Raw genomic sequence first — 23,048 nt, 5'->3', positions numbered from 1 at the left:
AGGCAAGGCTGGCGAAGCTGAGTCAGCTGTCACACGCTGACACCAGACAAACCAAGTCTGCATTACCTGAAAAAATGGGTTCACGAGGGCGAACGCCTCGGTCCTGTTCTTACCCTCTCCAGTCTCTGCTAGTAAAGCTTTAGACTTTGAACTTGTCACCTCGCACTTCGCTAACGAAAGGGGCAGTGCCACCCAGGCGTGCTGAGGAAGAGCCTTTACCTCTCGCCTTCAGCTCGTCTTCTTCCTCCACTTCTATACCCAGATCTTCAAATACCACAGCCAGAGGAGTTTTCAACGCGGTGTTACTGGGCATTTTAAAGTCCTTAACAACAAAGAGACACAGCACACTTGTTCAAGTCTTTGTACTAGCGAAACCCACTTTAGTTTCAACCTACATAACACGTACACTTCAAAACTAGTAAAGGTGTCGTCACTGGGACAGAAACTGGCCAGCATGGTGGAACGTGCCTGTAGCCCCAGCACTCAGGAGGCAGAGGAAAAAAGACCACTTCAAGGCCAGTCCTGGCTGGCAACAAAGTTAGAGGCCAGCCTGGGCTACACGCTGAAACCCTGTTCCAAAACAACCACAACAACAGGGCTGGAAAGATGGCTTCGTGCCGAGAGCATCACAAGGCCTTAATTTGATTCCAGCACCTACATCAGGTGGTTCGCAGCTGCCTGCAGCTCCAGCTCCAGGGCACTGGATGCCTCTGCTGCACCCCTATGGCTCCTGCACTTATTCGTGCACATACCCACACGCTGCCGTGATTTTAAAAATTAAAAAATGAAATAAACATAACAACAACAATAGAGATAGGACCCTAAGACTCTGCGCCATTAACAATTACTATAAAGCTAACATTTATATTTTATAGAAAAGGTGCCTATAAAAATGGGCTTTTTTATTTCCAACTATGCATTTGTGAAGCTATGCGAGAGTATTTACATGTGAGTACAGGTACAGAAGGCTAGAGGCACAGGGTCCCCAAAGCTGCGGTTACAGGCAGTTTAAAGTCACCTAGTAGGGCTGGAGAGATGGCTCAGAGGTTAAGAGGCCTGCCTGTTCTTGCAAAGGTCCTGAGTTCAGTTCCCAGCAACCAAATGGTGGCTCACGGCCATCTATAATGAGATCTGGTGCCCTCTTCTGGCATGTGGGCAGAATACTGTATAAATAATAAATAAATCTTAATAAAGTCATCCAGTATGGGGCTGGGAACCAAGCTTAAGCCCTCTCTACAAAACCAGTATGAGCTCCTAGCCACTGAGCCTCCTTTTCCAGCCCCCCACCCCCCACCCCATTCCCACCCCACCCCACCCCACCCCAACCCCCCCACCAACAAAACAAAAACCAAACCACATTTTCTAAGTGATGTTTCTAAATTTAGGCTCAAGAACTAACTTTATCTAAATTAGTGACATGCCTTATCTGTTCTGATCTCTGTAACTTCTACAGCAACAAAGGGTGCATCAGATAAGCTTAACCACAGGTGCCCACGGCTTCTCTGTAGCGCCCTGTGCTTGTTTTATACATGCACACACACAACAAAAAGACTCTGTAAATGAGAATCAGCCATCTTTGCAAACTTGGCTTTTGAGCCTCCTGATCCACAGGGGAACGTGGCTCCTGATGCTAAGTTTCGGGGTGTGTACTGGTTTTCAGGGATAAAGCAGCAGGCTGCCGAGGAGAGAGGACAGAAGGGGAGGGAAGGGGCTGTGTCCGCACCAGTTGCATAAGTCCGACCACCTTCCTTCACTTAGGTTTCAGAAAGACAGAAGTATTTACAAAAAGCCTTCTGGACACTACTTTGTAAGCTATTTTTAACTCTTTTTTCTAAGGAGCTTGAACACAGGCGCTCTGTGTGAGTAAACAGGGGTCACTAATGAGAACCTCAGCCCTGGCTTGGGATGTCCCTTCCAACCTTATCCTCAAGAGCTTTGACGCTGCACAGGTGTTTCCCCTCTAACCCGCCCTCCCCTCCTGCTCATTCTGTGCAGAGACAAAGCAAGGCTCCCGTGCCGCCCTGGGCACAGAGACGGGCTTCCTAAAGTACAGGCGAGGCACTTGTAAATCCCAACTGTATGACAAACTCTGAAATTATTTCCGGAACATTTATAATCTAAAATTAGATTACCTGGACACTGCTTTCTTGTGTTTGCTGAGGTTGTCTTACATGAGGTAATGAAGGAGGAGTTCCTAATTTTCTATCCAAAAATACTTCTTTGCTGCAAGCATAACACCACACTCGGAGAGTGGTGAGGTTCACAGTTAGATAATGCTTTGTCTCCTACACAGTTTCACAGGAGGGAAAAGGGAGGCACCGTTAGATATACTTGAAATGTCCCTGCAAAGGACCTGCAGCCTTTGACAGACAGTGTTTACTCAGAAGAGCTAACGTGGAGCACACATAAACATGTCACAATTCTTTTTTTCTTTTTTTCTTTTCCGAAACAGGGTTTTGGCTCGCTTTGTAGACCAAGCTGGCCTCGAACTCACAGCGATCCACCTGCCTCTGCCTCCTGAGTGCTGGGATTAAAAGTGTGCACCACCATGCCAGGCTTCATGTCACAATTCTTTAGATTAATTCTAAAATCCTATATAGTAACAACACCTAACCTATTCTACAAGTTATGCTAGGGTCTGTTTTCCCTCATTCATAGGACAAAGGTAATTTCAACAGTGTAAAATTCCTCGGTTCTGCAATCAGCAAACAAGAATACACGAAAATGGTGAGTAGCCAGTACAAGGCGTTCCCGTAATCCTAGCGGGGCAAAAGCATCATGTGTCCAAGACCAACATCTACTACACAGCAAATCTAAGCCCAGCCTGGGCTACGTGAGACTTTTTCAGGGGGCTGGGGAGTGTTTGCTTGTTTGTTAGCTTGCTAGGAAAACAGAACTGCAAAAGAGCATACATCATTTAAATGGAAGCAAACACAACTTGAGCAACAGTAAAAATAAGCTCTCAGATAAAGTGATAGTCGTGTGCACGAGGGCTTAGCCCTACAGGATATAGGATATAGATATGCTGGCTAGCTGCTTGGTGCTTTAAAGATGGTCACACAAAGTTCCCTTTCAGATACACAGGGATGGAGACTGTACAGCGCTGCCTTGAGACTTGAAATATCTGGACTTAAGAAATTCTCATGAGAAGACCCGGCTGACACTAGCTGCTGCAGGTTATCAACAGGCACTTTACTATCAGTCCAGCTTAGGGTGGAAATAGAGTCACACAGGAAGTGCCACAGAGTACAGCAAAGACAGATGGCACTGCAGCCAGAGTGGTGTGCAGGGCCAGGGCCAGGGCCAGCGCTGGAGCACCCGGGGGTTAGTCCTAAGCCTAACCCTAGCAAGATGGCTCAGCAGGAAAAACACACTTGGTACAAGCTTGACAACCCGAGTTCACACCTACATCTCACAATGGAAGGTCCTCTGACCTCCACGCATGCTGTGGGACATGCGTGCCTTCCACACACAAATAAGAAATATTTAAAATCTTAAAATAAACAAACACCTACTCATCTAACTTCAACTCCATAACCTGATACTACACCTGAACCCTCCACCGGAAGTATGCTTCCTCATCAATACTCAGTTATATAATGATTTTCTTAGCAATTCCCTCCCCACCTTTCATGGAGAATAAACAAAGTTTTACCTTATGTATTTTCTAAAAAATCAATAATTCTAGGTTGGTGTGGTGTCACACATCTGTAATGTAACATGTAAGACACACGGGGAGGAGGATTCCAAATTCTAAGCCACACAGCTAGACCAGGTCACAAGCACCTCACAATTCCACTCACAACTTAAATGTTTGTATCATTTCTCCTTTCCTCCAGGTTGTAGTGGTTTCCCACGGCCAGGACTGCAGCACAGTGACACAGCATGGCCCTGGATCCTGTCCCCATCTCCAATTGCTGTGTACCCAACAGCCACACACATACCTGCGAGTGCATGGTGCTGTGGTCCACTTGTGACTCCCCACAGCCAACATAGGAACACCTGTTCTGTAGCAAGTACGCAAGACAGGAAGTATGTTACCACGGGCACATTAAGTTTACAAATAGCATCACAATAGGACTTACACTTAATTTTTGACTTCATGTTTTAATTAAATGACCAATTTACTTTCCATAGATAGATAACATAACTAAAAGGCATAAGAACAAAGACCAGGTTAAGTGTTTCAAAGCTGGAGGTGAAAAGTTATCTCACCTCCAATGAGAGGTACGCATAGAACTGAGTCATTTACTAAAAGCTCTACAAGCATACTTAAATTACTAGTTATGTTTTAAAAGTATACTCACATAAAGTTCTTTTATACATCAAAAGTGGTATTAATAAATATAAATTTACAATAACAAACTTTTCAGGAAAGAAAGCATATATATGTGCATATACCTCCAGGCATGCCCACAGATTTGGTCCTCTGACTTTACAGTCCTGACAAGCCCCCTAGGAAAGTAAGCACAAGAGATCTCTGTTGTGTCGGCACAGTCAAACATACATAATTCACCATATCAATGTGCATGTTTAAATATGACGCAGAATGCTTTATTAGTTTACTTAAATGTGCACTTAAGAGGAAAGTGAGCATGCACTGTCAGGGTGATTACTATGTAACTTACATGAGATTTTTCTATCAAATCCTCTTTTGTTATTTCACCAACTGAATCCAAATGTGAACAATGATTTCGAAAAGTCGTCATTTTCTTATAATTTGTTTTTTTCTGTTTCTCAAAGCTTTCCAAATCAGGCAAAACCTACAGGAAAAATGACCTAAAAGTTAATTACAAAATCTTATCAAGTTAAAAATGATTAAAGCAAACAATGAAATAAGGAATATACACACTCTCCCTGCAGAGAATGACCTGATACACCTGTGGCTAGTACAATAAAAAGCTCTGCAGTGCCCGCCCGCCCGCCCGCCCGCCCGCCTGAGACCAAGTTTCACTATGTAGTCTTGTTTGCCCTGGGATGCGCTGTGCAGACCAGACAGGCCTTGAACTCGGAAAAGATCTTTCCACAGTCTCCCATTCTCTATCCCGGGATCAGCTGTGGGTCTACTAGAGAAAAGCTTCTCTGAGAAGGACTAAGAGACGGATCAACCAGCCTGGCGGTGGGGAGGCTCCCTTTAGTCCAGCACTCAGGAGCAGAACAACTCTGTGAGTTCGAGGCCAGCCTCGTCTACAGTGTGAGTTCCAGGACAGCCTGGTCTACAGTATGAGTTCCAGGACAGCCAGGGCTACACAGAGAAACCTTTCTAGAAAAACCAGCACCAACCAAACCCACAAACAAAAACAAAACAGAAAGAGGTGTGTTAATCTATGATTATAGCGGTAAGTTATTAGGAGCCAGTTTAACACTACATCCATTAGCACACGGCAGGTTCCCCCAGGACCAGGGCCTACCTAGCAACAGGCTCTTTGTCCCAGTAATGGTACCAATGTGAGTTTCAGCTTGTGGAATGAGCTCTAAATCAACCAGAAAGTAGTTGGTGCTCCCAGAGTGCTCACGATGCTACCTCACCAGTGGGCATGCACATCAGGCCAGCGGCTGTGATAGCTCTCAGGGTTCAGAGCTGGGTAAGTGATGACTCCCCTTCTCCTTCAACAGCTTGCATTGGAAGCTCCAGCACTGTGAAAGCTAGCCAGTGAGGACGGGCATCCACACGAGTGCTAGCCTTACAGCACTGATCACAGAACAGAAGAAGAGACAGCACTTACAGCTCGAGGTCCACCGCTCAAGGTCATGTGTTGTCTGAGCAGTCGGGTCTGATCAACCAGAGGACTGTCTCAATGAGGAGGAGCGGAGGACTGACTCAGAAAGGTGTAGACTCACACACGTACACTGTGGGACATGGGTGCCTGTACTCACATATGCAGGCAGACAATAATCACATAAAAATAATAACAATTTTTAACATTTGAAAAATATTATGAGCCGGGCGTGGTGGCGCATGCCTATAATCCCAGCACTCGGGAGGCAGAGGCAGGTGGATCGCTGTGAGTTCAAAGCCAACCTGGTCTACAAAGCGGGTCCAGGACAGGCAAGGCTACACAGAGAAACCCTGTCTCGAAAAACCAAAAAAAAAAAAAAAAATATTATGTAGACAGCGCTACACAGGGAAGCCCTGTCTCAAAAAAAAAATTATGTAAATCACACTGTGGACTCATCGTGACGTTCAATTTAAACACTTGCTAATGTTCTTATTCATGTTTTTAAGAGAATGTTGGGCAGCCTTCGTCAGCTGTTTCCTATCTCTTCTCTCGATTCTGTACCCAAGCACGTGTCCTGCCGCCAGGAGAGAAGAGCTGGGTCATTTACCCTCTTGCTTTGAGTCAGAGGATACACAGAACAAACACACAGAGCGATGGTTTTTAGCTACTGGGCAGCATAAAGCACCACGCCCGGCTCCACCGAGCCTGAAGAGAAGTACAGAGCAGTCTGGGTGAAACGCTAACAGGACTGGGCGGTCTCAAAGCCGAAGGGACAACAGAATTTAGGAAGGTCGAGGTAAGCAGAGATAACAAGGCTCATTATCCCAGAGGAAAAACCAGAGACAACCGCCAGTCTCTGGAGACGACAGGGACCGCCATCACACAGGCATCACACACAGCTGAGACAAAGACAAGAGCCAGCAAGGCCCCACTGGCTGGAGTGGGAACAGCACTCGGTGCCTAACAAGGCCGCTCATGTTGCCATCAGCCACAGCTACGAGACTGATACACAGAGGTGACAAATCATTCACATGCCCGTGCCTCGGCAACATGGAATAAAAATCTCCCCTGTACTAACTAAAAGCTTTGTTGGTACTGCCTTTAAAAAGCTCAAAGGCAAGTCTGAAAGAAAAAAAAAAGACACCAGTGGGGTGGGAGGGGCGCTGGCGCAATGGCTCAGCATTTAGGAACACGGCTGCTTGTCGTGGGACTCCAGTTCAGTTCTCAGCGTCCACACGGCTGCTCCCACCCACCCATCACTCCACTTCCAGGAGATACTGTACCCTCTTCTGGCTGCTTCACACACCAGGGACACATATGGTACATATACATACAAGCAAGCAAACACATAATCATAAAGCAGGTTTTCCTATAAAGCACTGGCTGACCGGGAGTCCGATGTGTAAGCCAGGCTGGCCTTGACTCAGAGAATCCTCCTGCCTCTGTCTCCAGCTTACCACCCCAGCCAGTTCAATCTTTAAAAAAATAAATAAATGAAGTAGAAACACTCAACCTCGAACTCTGACCCCGACATGTACCCACAGATGTAACGGAGCCCTTGTAGCTGTAACTGTCAGGGCTCGGTTTTGTTGCTTGGGTTGTCTTTGGAGAGGCTGAAACCCAGGGCCTGGCAGGTGCTCGTCAGTGCCCCAGCTGCGCTGCACCCCAGCCTGCATGGGCTGGTTCTTAGGAAGATTTTCCAAGATGCTTTCCTAACACTAGCAAGTAGGGGAAGACCTCTTTCTGTACCACAACACTATTTTCTCTACACACAAAGGGTATTGTTTCACTCAAGGTATGGCGCACACAAGAAACTGGGGCAGAGGACAGGGCCAGCTCAGCCTTCTCCTACACTGTCAACCCACGTAATTAAAAGCCCAGGAACTTCTTTTACCTTGCCAATAAGCACACAACAGAGCATCTACCAAATGAAGGAGCCTGGCAAATGTGGCTTTAGCTGAAACCCATCTCAAGGTTTATACATCCTATAAAGCCCAGATTCTACATAAAACGGCAACTATGGTGGTTGTCTTTCTGAGTCTGGCTTGTTTAATATGAGTTTTAGTTCCATCCATTTTTCTACAGATGACATGATTTTATCCCTTTTTCAGGTGAACACAACTCTACTGTACATATATGCCACATTTTCTTTATGCACTCATTTCTTGATGGGCATCAAGGCTGCTTCCAAACTGGCTTCTGTGACTCCAGCTCCATAGTCCTGGAGTGCAAGTCCCTGTCCGACGCAGAGCACATCTGACTGCTGAGGAGCCTCCACACTGACTGCCACGGTGGCCACAGCAGCTTCCACCCTGACCAGCAGCACCTTCTCTACTTCCTCCCTAGCATTTGTTCCTTATTCTCTTGAGACAGGCATTCAGACTGGTAGGAATCGGAGAGCTGTTTTAATTGGCATTTCGGGGTGCTCAGCATGTTTGTGTTGACCATTTCCTTCAAATATTTATTGGGTATCGGGTATTTCTTCTTTTGAGAACTGTCTGTTCATTTGTCCATTAGTTTTTTTGGATGACTGGGGGAATATTTAATTTTGGAGTTTATAAGTGCTAATCCTCAGATGCACAGCTGACAACAGACTTTCTCTCATTGTGTAGTCCTGTCTCTTCACCCTTCAAGTTCCTACTATGAACACTTTTGACATCTATTAGCTGCCATTTCCCTCCCCTCCCCCCAGACAGGGTTTCTCTGTGTAATAGCACAGTGAGTCTTGGACTCACATTGTAGACCAGGCTGGCCTCGAACTCACAGCGATCCCCCTGCCTCTGCCTCCCAAGTGCAGGGCTTAAGGCATGCACCACCACGCCCAGCTTGCCTTAGATGGTCTTGATGAGCTTTATCAAGTACCTATCAGGGTACTAATGGCTTGCCATAGTTCTCGCTTCTCTTGTTGATATAAGCTATTATCAAATCTAGTAAGTAATGGCCGTTATGTTGGGGCAACGTACCCCACCTGGCCAATCAATGTTGACAGCCCGTTGCTTGATATTTACACCCTCTGGGTAACACTGCGTTTATTTCTGAATTCCCGCTTTAGCAGCATTGTTCAGAGATAGACGCACGTGCTAGGATCACACAGCAGCACCTTCAGTGTGGAGTGGAGCTTTCCGCATGCTGAGGCGCTGTGTAAGTTAAAACCAGCTGCTGCGCCACTTTTTCAAACACATTCTTTTTGCCATTGATGGTTTGGGTTGGCTTGGGTTTGGGTTTGGGTTTCTGAGACAGGATCTCACTGGGCTGCCTTTCCTGGCCTGGAACTCACTCTGTAGACAAGGCTGGCCTTGTCCTCAGACATACCTTTTTGAGACAGGGTTTTGCTGTGTGATAGCCCTGGTTGTCCTGGACTCACTTTGTAGACCAGGCTGGGATTAAAGGCACCACCACTCCTGATCAAAAACCAATTTCTTTTCTTTCCTTTTTTTTTTTTTTTTTTGGTTTTCCCGAGACAGGGTTTCTCTGTGTAGTCTTGATTTTCCTGGACTCACTTTGTAGACCAGACTGGCCTTGAACTCACTGGGATCCATCCTGGAGTCCTGCAATTACAGATGTACCACCATGCCCAGCCAAAGACAATTTTTAAGTCTTTTCAGTCCTTTCAAGGAGGCATGTTAATTCAAGTGTTTAGCCCATGGGTCAGTTTACTCATTTTGGCACTCACCTGCAGTAGCACCACACAAAAGACTGAGGCAGGGTGAGTACTTGAACCAGCCTAGGCCACATTTAGCCATGAGAAAAAAATTAAAATACAGGGCTAGAGAGATGGCGTAGATGTTGAGGGCACTTGGTGGTCCTGCAGAGGACCTGCATTCAGTTTCCAGCACCTACGTGGCAGCACAAAACCAAGTCTAAACTCCAGTTTCAGGGGATCTGACACCCTCTTCTGGTGTCCTCAGGCACCAGGTACGCATGTGTTACATTCATGCATGCAGGTATAGCAATAATACGAATAACAATTTTTAATTAAAACCTGCTGGGCATGGTGCTGCACGGCCATAATCCAGTTCTCCAGAGGTGGAAGGAGGCGCATTAGAAGTTGAAGGCTAGCGTGGCCAACACAGCAGAACCCTGTCGTATACAGGAAACAGATAGGAAAAACGAGCTGCCCACTTCCCCCCTGTACCAGGCTTGTTGTTGGCTAGTGGAATGGAAATATCCTCATGGCTTCCTCAATAGTACTGGAAGGTTGCCTCAGAGACAGAGAGGAGGCGGGAACAGAAAAGGAACTTCTAAGATGGGTTTCCCCCTTTAGGTCTTAAAGAAAAAAAAAATCCAAAAAACAAACAAACAAAACAGACTAGGTTAAGTGCTGTCTGTTCTGTTCTGTGATCAGTTTACTAGTATCTAAGATATTTAATGCTGATCAATGTGTGTAAACACGCACTCGCACACTGCACTACAACTACACAGTCTTCCCTGTAATTAGATATCCCACCCCCACACAGACGGCCTTTGGTAGTCTTGTTAACTAGTTTCAGTAGGGCTAGAAAATGGTCCTTTTATTTACGAAGCTGTGTTGACCTTACAGCAGTCAGATACAGTTAAAACAACTAAATCCTTCAGTCCCCTTCTTCCCTAAGAGCACACCAAGAGAAGAGCAGACTGTGTACTGCCAAGACTGACGACCCGAGTTCAAACCCAGGGACCCACATGGTGAAAGGAAAGCACCAACTGCACAAGCTGCCCTTTGACTTCCACAGAGGTCCCATAGCATAAGTGTGTGTGTGTGTGTGTGTGTGTGTGTGTGTGTGTGTGTGTGTGTAAGAGTCTCAGTCTAGTAAGAACATGGTCTCCTGTTCCTACATCTGGTCTGAAATCGATTCCTAACACTGCCGAAAATCAGAGCAAAGCCCAGCTCTGAAACACCAACCCTCAATGACTTCACACAAAACCGCTCAAGACTTGTCAATATAAAGTAGTTTTTCCTACAAAGAAGGAAAAAAATATATCCAAAAAGCCTGCCAGCTATGACAGCTATGAACCACAAATGACCAGCCCAGCGCAATAACCCGATGGGTGCAATGCTGGCACACATACCTTGGCGGTAACCAACAGCTCTAGTTGGACTTAAGCTCCACTTAAGAAGGAAACCATGCCTGGTACCGGCAATCTAGTCCAATTACTTGGGTCTAGTAAAGTCATGGATCTTGGAGGACCTACAACCACCACTTTACTAAGTCAGCACAACCCCCCACTACGTTGTACATATTTGTCCTTATCCCCACAGATACCTAGTCCTCACCCTCTTCAAGGAAATGTCTCCTTGCAACAGACACAGTTGCAACAGAAAACTACAGCCAATCAAAACGCACAGCTGTGGAGCCCAGCCCCAAAGGATGTGCTACAAAACACCTCCCGCACCTAAGGTTCAGGGAGCACTGCAGAAGATGGGTGGGCGGACTGTAAGAGCAAGGGGGCCAGAGAGTTTACTGTGAGGCTGTGTCTCCTAGTGACATCAGACACTACCTGCATAAAGCCCCACCAGGGTGCCTGCCCAAACAAGAGCCGAAGAAGCAGTGACTACAGACATCCCAGAGTGGACTAGGGAACACCCACAAGGCCCCAACACTGCAAAAACAACTGCAGGCAGCTAAGGAGAAATAGTCTGCCCAAGCGATGAGCACGCCAACTGGTTATTCAATACCAAACGGTCAGCTCTGAAAACATACATATAGGTAACATTATATCAATTTGGCAGGTTAGATTTAGGAATTTATGTGTGTGTAGGCATGTAAAAACAAGTAATGGAAAACCTAACCATGAAGCCAGGCCTGGTGGTGCACTCCTTTAATCCCAGTCCTGGGAGGCAGAGGCTGATGATCTCTGTGAGTTTGAGGCCAGTCTGGTCTACAGAGCGAGTTCTAGGACAGCCACGGCCACACAGAGAAACCCCATCTCATAAAACCAAAAGATAAAATGAAAACCTGGCCATAAATTTGAAAGAGATCCATGAGAGGTCTATGGGAAGGTTTGGTGGAAAGAAATGAAAAAGAAAAATGATGTAATTAATGATAATCTTTAAAATAAAAAAATCCAGCCAGGCATAGTGGGGCACGCCTTTAATCCCAGCACTCGGGAGGCAGAGGCAGGCAGATCACTGTGAGTTCGAGGCCAGCCTGATCTACAAAGTGAATCCAGGACAGCCAAGGCTACACAGAGAAACCCTGTCTCGAAAAACCAAATAAATAAATAAATAAATAAATAAATAAATAAATAAATCTGCCCAGTAAGTGGCAAGTTTATCTAACTTAACTAATCATGGCAAAAAAATGGGGGAGGGAACATGAAAAGGTTGACAAATTTGACAGAGGTCTAATAAAGCCTCAAGTCATCTAGCTTTACGTCTTACAACAAACAAGACCAAGTACAGCCAGCCACTGGCCCAGAACCCGTCATCCACCACTAGGGAGGCAGAGGCAGGAGAATTGCCACCATTTTGAGAATAGTCTGGTTTACACAGTGAGTTCCAGGCCAGCCAGAGCTACACAGAAACAAAGAGAAGAGTGCAGCTCCGAGGTTCTGTGTCTTCCCAGCACACATGAGACTCCAGGCCCCTTCCTCAGCATCACCACAAACAGACAGGTACACAGAAAAACAAATTCAGCCACCATATTCCAGTGACGGCCACTATAAAGAAAAATGGCTGAGCACTCAGAAGGCCTTGAAAAACCAAAGGGAAAGAGAGAGAGAGAGAGAGAGAGAGAGAGAGAGAGAGAGAAAGTTCCCTCACTGACTGATAACTTCAGTGATCATACCCTGCCTAGTGTCGGCACACACCTGCAGCCTCTGCCTTGGAGGTGGATGCCAGAAGACTGTTAGTTCAAGGCCACTCTGAGCTACTCAGAAATACCTTGTCTCAAAACAAAAGAGCAAATTAAAAGTTTAAGTCATCTGAGTAATGCTTCCACCAAATTAAAAATTCCTTCTTTGGGATTTCATAATCAACTGACAACTTGCAGCAAGTCCCGTCTGTTTCCTACTCAGGCCCACAGCTTCACCGCATCACAGTGTCTCAGGGTTGTTACAAGCCCTGAAAAACACACTAATTGCTAATGCGGGTTTGCAGCGGCATCTGGACCAGATGTCACTGATCAGGCGGACTGACAGCTGTCTCTGAATCGCCATTCATCTACCCAGTCACCGACACTGCCGCTCCTGTACTCTCCTGAAATAACTAACTTGAAAGCCTGTGACAGGTGGCTTTCCAACCTCCTGTCATTCACCCTCTTAGCATCCTCTCCTTACCTTCAGGTGCCAAATTTCTGCTTTTTTTTTCACCACTTGTAACCCAGTCCTAAGTCACATCAAGCTTACTGAATGAGAACACCGGCTGCCACCACTGCCACAGTGTCACCCTGCCACCACTGCCACAGTGTCACACTGCCACCACTGCCACAGTGTCACCCTGCCATCACTGCCACAGTGTCACACTGCCACCACTGCCACAGTGTCACCCTGCCATCACTGCCACAGTGTCACCCTGCCACCACTGCCACAGTGTCACACTGCCACCACTGCCACAGTGTCACACTGCCACCACTGCCACAGTGTCACACTGCCCTTTGAACCTACAACAGCTCCTACTGGGAGCTGTGGCACAGCCTCTGGGCACACTCAGAATCCCAGCCCAACACTGCGCTGCTCTCCTGCCTCTTCAGGAGCTTGCCTGTCCCTGACAGGCAGACATTTCTGAAGCTGTCAGCAAGTACAAGGGTACATAGATAACACCACGCCCCAGCTGCACTGGGGACATTTCTCTACACTCTCTACAGCACTAAACCCTTGGTTGGTCATCCCTCACCGGGTACTCACTTCCTCAAGTCTTCAGGAATAGCGTTCGCACCCACACTGTTAACAAGCTCTGAGTTCAGGAGACACTGCAGAGAAGCCTCAAAAACAATGCCGGTCCCGATGTGCGCACTGAAATCACATGGAACCCCACTAATACCTATGTACAATCAATTCACATTCATTTAAAGAAGTCCACACTGTCAAAATTTAGTTTAAGCTAAAGCTACCCAAGTTAATCTTCCCGTCTCTGTCACCCCACTAAGAAATACCTCTGCATAGGGGTGGGAGGCAGTATAAAATGTCTCCCTCATTTAACTTCCAAAGACCTTTTCTGTTATTTACTTATTGTGAAGCAAGGTTGGAGGTTTCGTTTTGTTTTAAGAAAGAATTTTAATGCACTTTAAGTATGAGCATTAAGAAAGGAAAAGGCAGCAGGGCACAGTGGCACACAGTGTAATGCCAGCACTCGGGAGGCAGAGACAGGCAGATCTCTGTGAGAACAGCCTGGTCTACAAAGTGAATCCAGGACAGCCAAGGCTAGACAGAGAAATCCTGTCTTGAAAAAAAAAAGAGGGTGGGGGGGGGGCGGCTGGAGAGATGGCTCAGAGGTCAAGAGCACTGTCTGTTCTTCCAAATGTCCTGAGTTCAATTCCCAGCAACCACATGGTGGCTCACAACCATCAATCATGAGATCTGGTGCCCCCTTCTGGAGGGCAGGAGTACATGCAAGCAAAATACTGTATATGTAATAAATAAATCTTTTTTTTAAAAGGAGGGGAGGGGAGGGGAGGGGAGGGGAGGGAAGGGAAGGGAAGGGAAGGGAAGAGAAGGGAAGGGAAGGGAAGGGAAGGGAAGGGAAGGGAAGGGAAGGGGCAAAGTGGGGAGTAGTGATGCACGCCTTTAACTTGGGAGGCAGGAACAAGCAGATCTCTGAGTTCGAAGTCACCCGGTCTAGGACAGCTATATAGTGAGTCTCAGTCTGGAAGGAGGGGTTCTTGAGGCTTCTCAAGAGTTAAGTCTGAGGGATTTTATAATAGCCATCAGATACTTACTGTATATACTTCTGTTAAAAAAAAAAAAAGATTCCATCTGCCGGAACTGGTGGCCCAAGCCAATAATCCCAGCTATGCAGCAGTCCCAGGCTATCCCAGACCACAGTGCAGCTTTTTGCCTGGGCTACATGTGATCCCATCCAAACAACCAAAGAGAAAAAGCAAAATGAAAAACAAAGTGAAAAGTTCAAGGCTACAAAGTGGGTTCAAGATCAGTCTCGGTACCTTAGTGTGATGAGTTTCACAATAAAAAGCAAACAAGCAGCTGGGGAGCTAAGGGTCCTTCCCGGCACGCACAGGCCCTGGGTTTTATTCCTCAGCAAAGCTCCTACTCAACTTTACAGTTTTAGAAAACATGATGGCCAGGCGTAGTAGCGCACACCTTTAATCCAAGCAGTCAGAGGCAGAGGCAGGCGGATCTCTGTGAGGCCAGCGTGGCCTACAAAGTGAGTCTAGGATAGCCACGGCTACACAGAGAAACCCTGTCTCAAAAAACCAAAATAAATAAATAAATACATAAATAAATAAATCATGATGTGCCAGGTGTGGTGGCGCACATCTTTAAACTCAACACTCTGGGAGGTGGAGGGAAGTGGATCTCTGTGAGTTCGAGGCCAGCCTGATCTATGAATCAAGTCCAGGACAGCCAGGGCTATGTTACAAAAAGAAACTCTGTCTTGGAAAACTTAAAAAAGAAAGAAAGAAAGAGAGAAAGGAAAAGGAAAGAAAAGGAGGAAGGAAGAAAGAAAGAAAATACGACCCACTCCCCTCATTTCCTGCTCAGTTCTCGGGACTGGAGTGCAGAGCCCGTGCGCACTATTGAGAGCTCCCCCTCTGGCTCAGCCCCAGCTCCGTTCCTCCTACTTGGGGAACCTGCCTCCAACAGACTCAAACTTCTGACCTATTTCTTTTGATGCATAAGCTGTTTGATAAATAACAGTTCTCATTATGAACACAGACACCACACTGCACATAATTCATGTGCCCTCTATGTGTGGTTTGTTTTTATTACTTATTGTGTGTGTGTGTGTTTACTGGTGCCCACGGAAACTAGAAGAAGGTGTTCACCTTACCCACCCGAGCTGGGAACTTAACTCGGGACGTCAGCCCTGGTCACCCTGTCAGCCTCTGCAGCTCCACACACTGTCTTACCGAGAGACATGCTTAGGAGCTTCCCACTGTCAAAATGCTCCTGAAATCCCATGTAGACTTCTAGCAGTTTGTTGTTTGTTTGTTTGTTTGTTTTAAGATTTTATTTACTTTATTTTATGAGTGCTCTAACAGCATGTGCACCTGCAGGCCAGAAGAGGGCATCAGACTCCAGAATAGATGGTTCTGAGCCTCCAAGTGGTTGCTGGGACTTGAACTCAGGACCTCTGGAACAGCACACAGTGCTCTTATCTGCTAAGCATCTCTCCGACCCATCTCCCCACCTCACCCCCGCCCTGACTTCTAGCAGTTTTAAAACTACACTGCTGGAATAGATCTGCAGCTGGGTGTGGTTATATGCGCCTCCTGTCCTCCTCACTGGGGAGGCTGGGATAAGAAAAAAATAAATGAAGGCTGGTCATGGTGGCGCACACATTTACCCAGCCCTAGGGGAGGCAGAGGCAGGAGGATCTCTATGTGTTTGAGGCCAGCCTAGTCTACAAAGTGAGTCCAGGACAGCCAAGGCTATACAGAGAAACTCTGTCTCAAAAAAGAAAAAAAAAAAAGAAAGAAAAAAGAAAAGAAAGAAAGAAAGAGGAAAAAAGAAAAGAAAATGAGGTTCCAGGCCAATCTGAGTGACATTAATTATCTCATTTTTATTTTTTTTAAAAAATAATTCACATTTCCTCTCTTTTAAAAAAAAAAACAAAAAACAAAACAAAACAAAACAAAAACCTTAGGTTTTTAAAACACTGTAACTGGGTGTGGTGGCGCACACCTTTAATCCCAGCACTCAGGAGGCAGAGGCAGATGGATCACTGTGAGTTCAAAGCCAGCCTGGTCTACAAAGTGAGTCCAGGACAGCCAGGGCTACACAGAGAAACCCTGTCTCGAAAAACAAAACAAACAAATATAAATAAATAAAAACACTGTAGTCTATTCTGTTATGTAGTAAGTCACAATTTTATAATCTTTATTTTTTAATATTTTTTTGAAGCAGGATTTCTCTGTAGCACTGGCTGTCCTGGAACTCCCTGTGTAGAACCAGGCTGGCCTCGAACTCAGAGATCCACCTGCTTCTGTGTCACCATGCTGGTTCAGTCTTCTAATCTTAGTCTACCCGAATCCCAATTTTTGTCACAGGCTGGTTTGGCAATATTATTTCAGAAGGAAATGCTGACCCTTACGCAATCTTGAGACTCCTTCTGACTTGGGGAAAGGCTACTGGCATTCTTAGGATCAAACAAGATTCCTAAGTGAAAGGTCCCTAAAAACAGCAAGTCACTCATTTACTGCAAGTATGTAAAAAGACTGGCTTATTCATGTTATAAGAACCGAAAGAGACCATTACAACTAGAAGCTGGTAATGAATTAGATTTTTAAAAAATGCAATCATAAGTATCCCCAGTGTGTTTTTGTAGTGTTTTCCCCAATCTTGCCAAAGTAAACGAAATAACAAACTGTCGCCATAGTGTAAGTTATTTAAAAAGTTAACACTGTCTCTCAGTACGATTCTCATTTTTCCCCCTACTTATATTAACAGTATGGCCTCACTACCACTGTTTGTAGGATCTTAAAGTCAAGCAGCCTGTTGAAATCATCGGATTTGCTGTGACCTTTCCCAATGATACAACTATGCCCTCGCAACCACAGAGGGCACTAGGAGGAACAGCTTCTTCTGTTCTGGTTAGTTTGCTCTTTTGCTTTGAGATGGGGGCTCCTACAGCCCAGGTTGGCCTTGAAGTCCTTCTCTTCCTCCCAAGTGCTGGCACCTCTAGGCTTGCGCTATCTAACCTGGCTCTCATTATCTTTCGTAACAGGTTTTTCTTAAAGTAATACTGATCAAATCAAACGAAAAATATTTTACTAGACCTGGTAGCAAAAACATTTAGAAACCCAGCAACTTGGGAGGTGGAGGCAGGAGGATCAGGAGCTGGAGGCCAGACATAGGACTGTCTGGGGCGCGGGGGGGGGGGGGGGGGTAAAAGAACATTCTAGAATTCTACACTGAGCACTAAGTCTAGAGACCTTTGGTAAAAATGCATCCTCAGTTTAGACTCAGCTCCAGCCAGGGTGACAGCCCCTGGCTCCGTTTTACAGGCCTGATACTGATTCCGAGAGACTGTAAACCTAACAACCTTTAGGTTGAGTGCAAAAGACCTAAAACAATCAATCTCGCTGCCTAACAGGTCAACATTACGAATTTTCCAGCGAAGATTATTTTGCATTTGAGAAATACTTAAGCGCTTAAGGAAAAGCACACATACGGTGGAAATGTGACCCAAACAAAAGCTACGGACCGACAGGCGCTAGGACTGGACGCGACCCAAACGCAGCGTCGGCCGAAGACACGCCGCCGGAACGATGACACCTCGGTTTTCCCGTTCGCGGCAATGAATAACGGGGGCGGCACGCCCGGGTCGCGCCCCCGGACCCCGATCGCTGCCCGGGCCGCGCGCGGGAGCGAGCCACACAGCCCGGCCGCGCCCGGCCGCCCGCTCGCCCGGCCGCCCGCGCGCGCGCGCTCACCTCCGCCGCCGGCCCCGCCCGGGCGCTCCTCCCCGCAGCCCCGAGCGCTCGGCTCCGCAGGGGCACGGATCGGCTCCGCAGCGCGGCCCGCGGGGTCCCGACCGCAGCCCGACGCTTCCCTCGGCAGCCGCCGCTCCTTCCGGTGTCTCCGCGGCCGCTGCGGGCGTCTGGGGGCGGGATCTTGGAGGGACACGCCCCGGGGCGGGGCCCCCAGCCTGGCCCTGGCGCCCTCCTAGGCCTGCGCTTGCCCAGGGCCTTCCTTGATAGGGAACCGCAGCTGACGTGTCCACTACTTAGGCTGCATTTCTCGGTTTTACTCCTGTTCTCCCACCCTCTGCAGTCACAAGACTTCCCAAGGTCTCGTCGCGGCGCCTTACAGGCTCTGCAGTACAGAAAGCCACTGAAAGGTCTCAGGTTTGCAAATCTGACGTGGCTAACTCCTATAAATTCTGCATGTCATATGCTGGGGCAGGAGGACTGCCATGACTTCGAGACCAGCCTGGGCTACAGTGTGAGATTTAGTCAAAAGAGGGAAGGAAAGGAGAGAGAGAGAGAGAGACAGGGAGAGAGACAGACAGACAGACAGACAGACAGAGAATAAAGAAATAGTAGACCTACCTCAATTCAACTCCAGTCCTAATCCTTATTTTTCTTCTAACTTCTATAAGACCTACATTCTCTGTAAGCAATTGCACTTCTCTTTTCCACATATACAAAGAAGAAATTAATCTCTACCTTTTTCCACTAGGTCAAAATCAAGATCAAATGAAATATTTATTGAAACCTTGGCATCTTCTTGGTGCTTAGAACACTGGGGGGAAAAGACCTTCTAGTCATGTCACTGTTACAATTCACTGGGTTGAGTTTTAAAGATGTGAATTTTAAAATGTGAAAAAAAATTGCGAAGCTGAAGAGGTTTGTCAGCTAGGCACAGTGGTGTGTACGCCTATGTAACCCCAGCACTTGGGAGGTTGTGGCAGAGTGGTGAGTTCAAGCCTGATTACAGAGTAAGACATGTCTATCTGATCACCCCAAAAGTTGGTCTCTGTGTGGGAGCATGCATTGAAATGCTGTGCAAATGCCAGTCTCCCTTAGAAGCAGGTGGCTAGTATGGGGGTTGCTACTTGGTCCCCTAGTGGAACTGGAGGCTATTGATCCTACTAGGTGTTCTGTGGGGCTTGGCACGGTGGCCATGGAAGCTTCCCACCCTGGAGGGACCCCGTGCTTTCAGCCTAGTTCAAATTTGCTTATTTTCATTTTTTTTTTTTTAATTTATTATGTACGTATACAGTGTTCTGCCTACATGTACCAGAAGAGGGCACCAGATCTCATTATAAATGGCTGAGAGCCACCATGTGGTTGCTGGGAATTGAACTCAGGACCTTTGGAAGAGCAGCCAGTGCTCTTAACCGCTGAGCCATCTCTCCAGCCCCTTATTTTCAATTTTTATCGAATGGATTTTCCCCCAGGGAATCCATTTTAATTTACCCAGATAGGAAAACAACAGCCCCAATGAGTTTTACTGGGGTCACTCAAGCATGGACCACTGTTGGTATAGGGCAGCTATGAGTCTCTCCTGGGCTTCCAGCGGTTGCTGACCACACATGTAGCCCCAGGGATGCCTGAGTGCTCCCCTGCTTCCCTGGGGAGATGCTAATGGGTCTAATCAGATGCTGGGCTCATGCTGCTAACCGCAGTTTCTCTCACTTCAAGACGGCAACAGCCATGATCTGCCCCAGGGCAGTTTCACACCATGCACTTTGACTATATACAAGGGGTTTTTGTTGAGGGGAGGAGGTAATTTTTAAATTAATTTTATTTATGTTTGTGCGTGTTTTGTCTACATATATGTCTGTGCATAATCTACATACCTGCTCCCCCAGGAGGCCAGAAGAAAGTGTTGAATCCCCTGGGATTAGAGTTATTGCTGGCTGTGAGTGGCCCTGTGGGTGCTGGCAATTGAACCCAATTCCTCTGGAAAAGGAGCCAGTGCTTTTTCATCTCCAGCCCTGGTATTTTGTTTTTAAGACACATTCTTGTTACATAGCCCAGGTTAACCTTGAACTCTTGATCCTCTCACCTCTCTTTTCTGATTTGTGAGATGGCTGGTATGAATCACCATGCCCAACTCAAGAGAAATATTTTCCCCCATGGAGGAAGGATTTACTTTGGCCCTTGTAAGAAAGGTATGATGGCGAGAGCGTAATTTGCCTAGTTATACAATAGTAGCAGAGAAAACATAGTTCTCAATTTTATTCATCAATATTACATCTGTACACAGCCTGTGTGTGTGTGTTCTAGCAGACGGCGCAAGTCTAGTTCCCATAATGAACAGCTTACAAACCCGTTTAACTGCAGCCCAGGAAAGCTGACAGCCTTCGGTACCCAGGCCTCCAAGGGTACTTCCACTTAAATGCATAAACCTCAACACACACACACACAGAGAAAGAGAGAGAGAGAGAGAGAGAGAGAGAGAGAGAGAGAGAGAGAGAGAGAGATTTAATAATAATAATTTTTAAATAAGACGGGAGAGGCTGCAGAGATGCCTCAACAATTAAGAGCACTTGAGGAGAACCTCAGTTAGTTTCCAGCACCCACATGGCCGCTCACAACCACCTGTAATTCCAGTTCTCAGAGACCTCATGCCCTTTCCCGCCTTCCTGGAGTTCCTGCAGGCACGTGGTACACGCACACGCGCACGCGCACGCACACACACACACACACACACACTATTCCTCAGAAGTCTTTGGTATTTGAACATTTGATGCCCAGTTGGTGGCTATCTGAAGAGGCTGAGGAGGTATGAGCTTCCTGAAGTAGGGGGTGCCTCTGGGGGCCATGTGCCCTTTCCACTACACTGTTTGCTGTTCAGACAGCTACCTGCTACCCCCTGTCTCCCGCCATCATGGACTATTACCCATCTGGGAGCGTAAACCCCAAAGAAATGTCTTCTTTTATAAGTCTTTGATCGTAATCTTTCATCAGAACAATAGAAAAATAGTTAATACACACATGGATGTAAAAATGAAATAAAGACTTTGAGTGAGCTGGGATGCAACGCGGCTGTAGAGACCTTGCTTGGTGTGCAGGATGTCCTACAGTCGGCCTTGGACACTAGGTGCCCACTGGACGCCAAGTCATGGCTTCTTTACCGGGCATGGTAGCACAGGCCAGTAATTCCAGCACTCCATAGTTGGAGACAGGAGGATCAGAAGTTCAGAGTCATCCTTGGCTAAGCAGAGTTCAAGGACGTACCTCAAAATAAATAAACAGAGGTCAAGCTCACAAATAGAAAATATTTCAACTATATAAATATGGAAAGCTAATAAAAGACATGCAGGTATGTATTTATATAAAATATATATTTCTAAAAACCACTACACACACATATACACACACGTACACACACGAGTGCACGAACACCCCCCCATACACATACACGTGTGCGCACACGCACATACACACACACCCCAAGGCAAATCTCATCTACAGAAACTCTTGCCTTGAGATTGTTGCAGTGTTCTAAGAGGACTCCACCATGCTCCAAGTCCCCTAACCACCTTGCTCGGTACCCGAGGTCCTCTTTGGATTTACCTTTGGGCGGGAAGGCATGTCAGGACGCTGTCAGCACAGGCAAGCAACTGGTGCAGCTATTTAAACAGGTGTGACGGCTGCGTTGATGAGAGACAATTTTACGTGTTTGTATGTGTACCACGTGTGTGCAGGTGCCCACCGAAGCCGGAAAAGAGCATCATATCCTCATGAAACCGGAGTTACAAGCTGTTGTAAGCTTCTTGGTGTGGATAGTGGGACTCTAACCCGAGGCCAGTAGGAGAGGCCAAGTGTTCTTAACCACTGAGCCAATCCCACAGCGAATTTTAACTCTCAGTGTAGAACACTTAACTCTTAACTTCATTGCTAGACTTAGGTTGTCTAATTAGAAAAAAAAACCTAAAGAATTGATATAATAACAAATGCTTCATTTATATAGGTCCATTTGTCATGCCTGTTAACCTTACCAGAGGACTAAGGATCTATGGCAGAGGTTGCTCTGTTGCTTGGTGGGGGGGATTAACTGGAGAGCCTCACACATGTTCAGCACAAATCCCACCAGAGACCTACATTTCCAGCCCAAAAGTTCTTAATTGGGATCTACGATGGGTTTCAGAGGTTCGAAAAAGTGTGCATGTGTGTCCGTGCACACGCGTGCTGTGCGTGTTTATTATATTTACTTTAATAATGTATGGCTCAGGTCGTTTTTTGATAGAGAAAAGCTCCACAGTTTTAACTAGATTCGCTGAATGGTGCTATACTCCTAAAAGTTGGCAAACACCCCCCGCCGCCCCCCGCTGACAGGTGTATAAAGAGCTGCAATTCTAGATTGAGCACCGCTGTAGCTAAAACAGAGCCCACTGCCCGAAACAAATATGGCAGGAGAGGCCTCTCACGTAGCCCCTCACGCAGTCCGCCCGCCCGTAGCCCCTCCATTTTCCCAACCTTTGCGTCATGACCCCGGAAGGACTCCGCCTCCCGCAGCCAGAGGCTGCTCAGTGTGGGCTGCGGCTGGGAGGAGGCGGAGGCGCTGGTGCGGCCAGGCGGGCCGGCAATGGGCAGGTGCGGGCAAGGGGACGCGGGGCGGGGGCGGGGGCGGAGGCGGGGACGTGTGGGGAGACGCGGGGTGGGGAGGGGCGCGGGGCAGGTGTGTGCGGGCTGGGGGACACGGGGGCGCAAGTGTGAGCGGAGGGGGACGGCTGGCCGGCGGCGCCGCCGAAGCGGTGAGGAGAGAGCGGACCGG

General features: G+C 47.1%; 2 protein-coding genes and 1 long non-coding RNA gene across 8 annotated transcripts in view; 2 read left to right on the top strand and 1 right to left on the bottom strand.

Moving 5' to 3' along the window:
• LOC311583571 overlaps nucleotides 1-3,937 on the top strand; it is a 33,764-nt gene extending 29,827 nt beyond the window's left edge. Inside the window, exon 3 of the long non-coding RNA XR_014774585.1 lies at nucleotides 2,659-3,937. This is a non-coding gene — a long non-coding RNA (uncharacterized lncRNA). The remainder of the gene's footprint in view (nucleotides 1-2,658) is intronic.
• USP33 (ubiquitin specific peptidase 33) overlaps nucleotides 1-18,423 on the bottom strand; it is a 45,886-nt gene extending 27,463 nt beyond the window's left edge. The window contains exons 1-6 of one of the 4 annotated variants that reach the window (XM_084757303.1): nucleotides 18,254-18,423; nucleotides 4,629-4,763; nucleotides 4,402-4,455; nucleotides 3,945-4,007; nucleotides 2,133-2,285; nucleotides 220-322 (exon numbers count right to left, since the gene is read on the bottom strand). In XM_084757303.1, coding sequence (XP_084613429.1) covers nucleotides 220-322; nucleotides 2,133-2,285; nucleotides 3,945-4,007; nucleotides 4,402-4,455; nucleotides 4,629-4,709 — 454 coding nt within the window. In that variant the 5' untranslated portion in view covers nucleotides 4,710-4,763; nucleotides 18,254-18,423. Of the gene's footprint in view, nucleotides 1-219; nucleotides 323-2,132; nucleotides 2,286-3,944; nucleotides 4,008-4,401; nucleotides 4,456-4,628; nucleotides 4,764-18,024; nucleotides 18,166-18,253 lie in introns of those variants that run through there. The other 3 variants (XM_084757302.1, XM_084757301.1, XM_084757304.1) reach the window with 3 other exon arrangements.
• A 4,343-nt stretch (nucleotides 18,424-22,766) lies between these two features.
• MIGA1 (mitoguardin 1) overlaps nucleotides 22,767-23,048 on the top strand; it is a 61,653-nt gene continuing 61,371 nt past the window's right edge. For 2 of the 3 annotated variants that reach the window (XM_084755773.1, XM_084755775.1), the window contains exon 1: nucleotides 22,767-22,867. The gene's annotated coding sequence lies outside the window, so the exon portion shown is untranslated. The remainder of the gene's footprint in view (nucleotides 22,868-23,048) is intronic. The other variant, XM_084755774.1, reaches the window with a different exon arrangement.

Source organism: Acomys minous (assembly GCF_964271855.1).
Source record: "Acomys minous genome assembly, chromosome: 14".
Classification (NCBI taxonomy): Eukaryota; Metazoa; Chordata; class Mammalia; order Rodentia; family Muridae; genus Acomys; species Acomys minous.
This window is presented reverse-complemented; position numbering and strand designations above follow the sequence as displayed.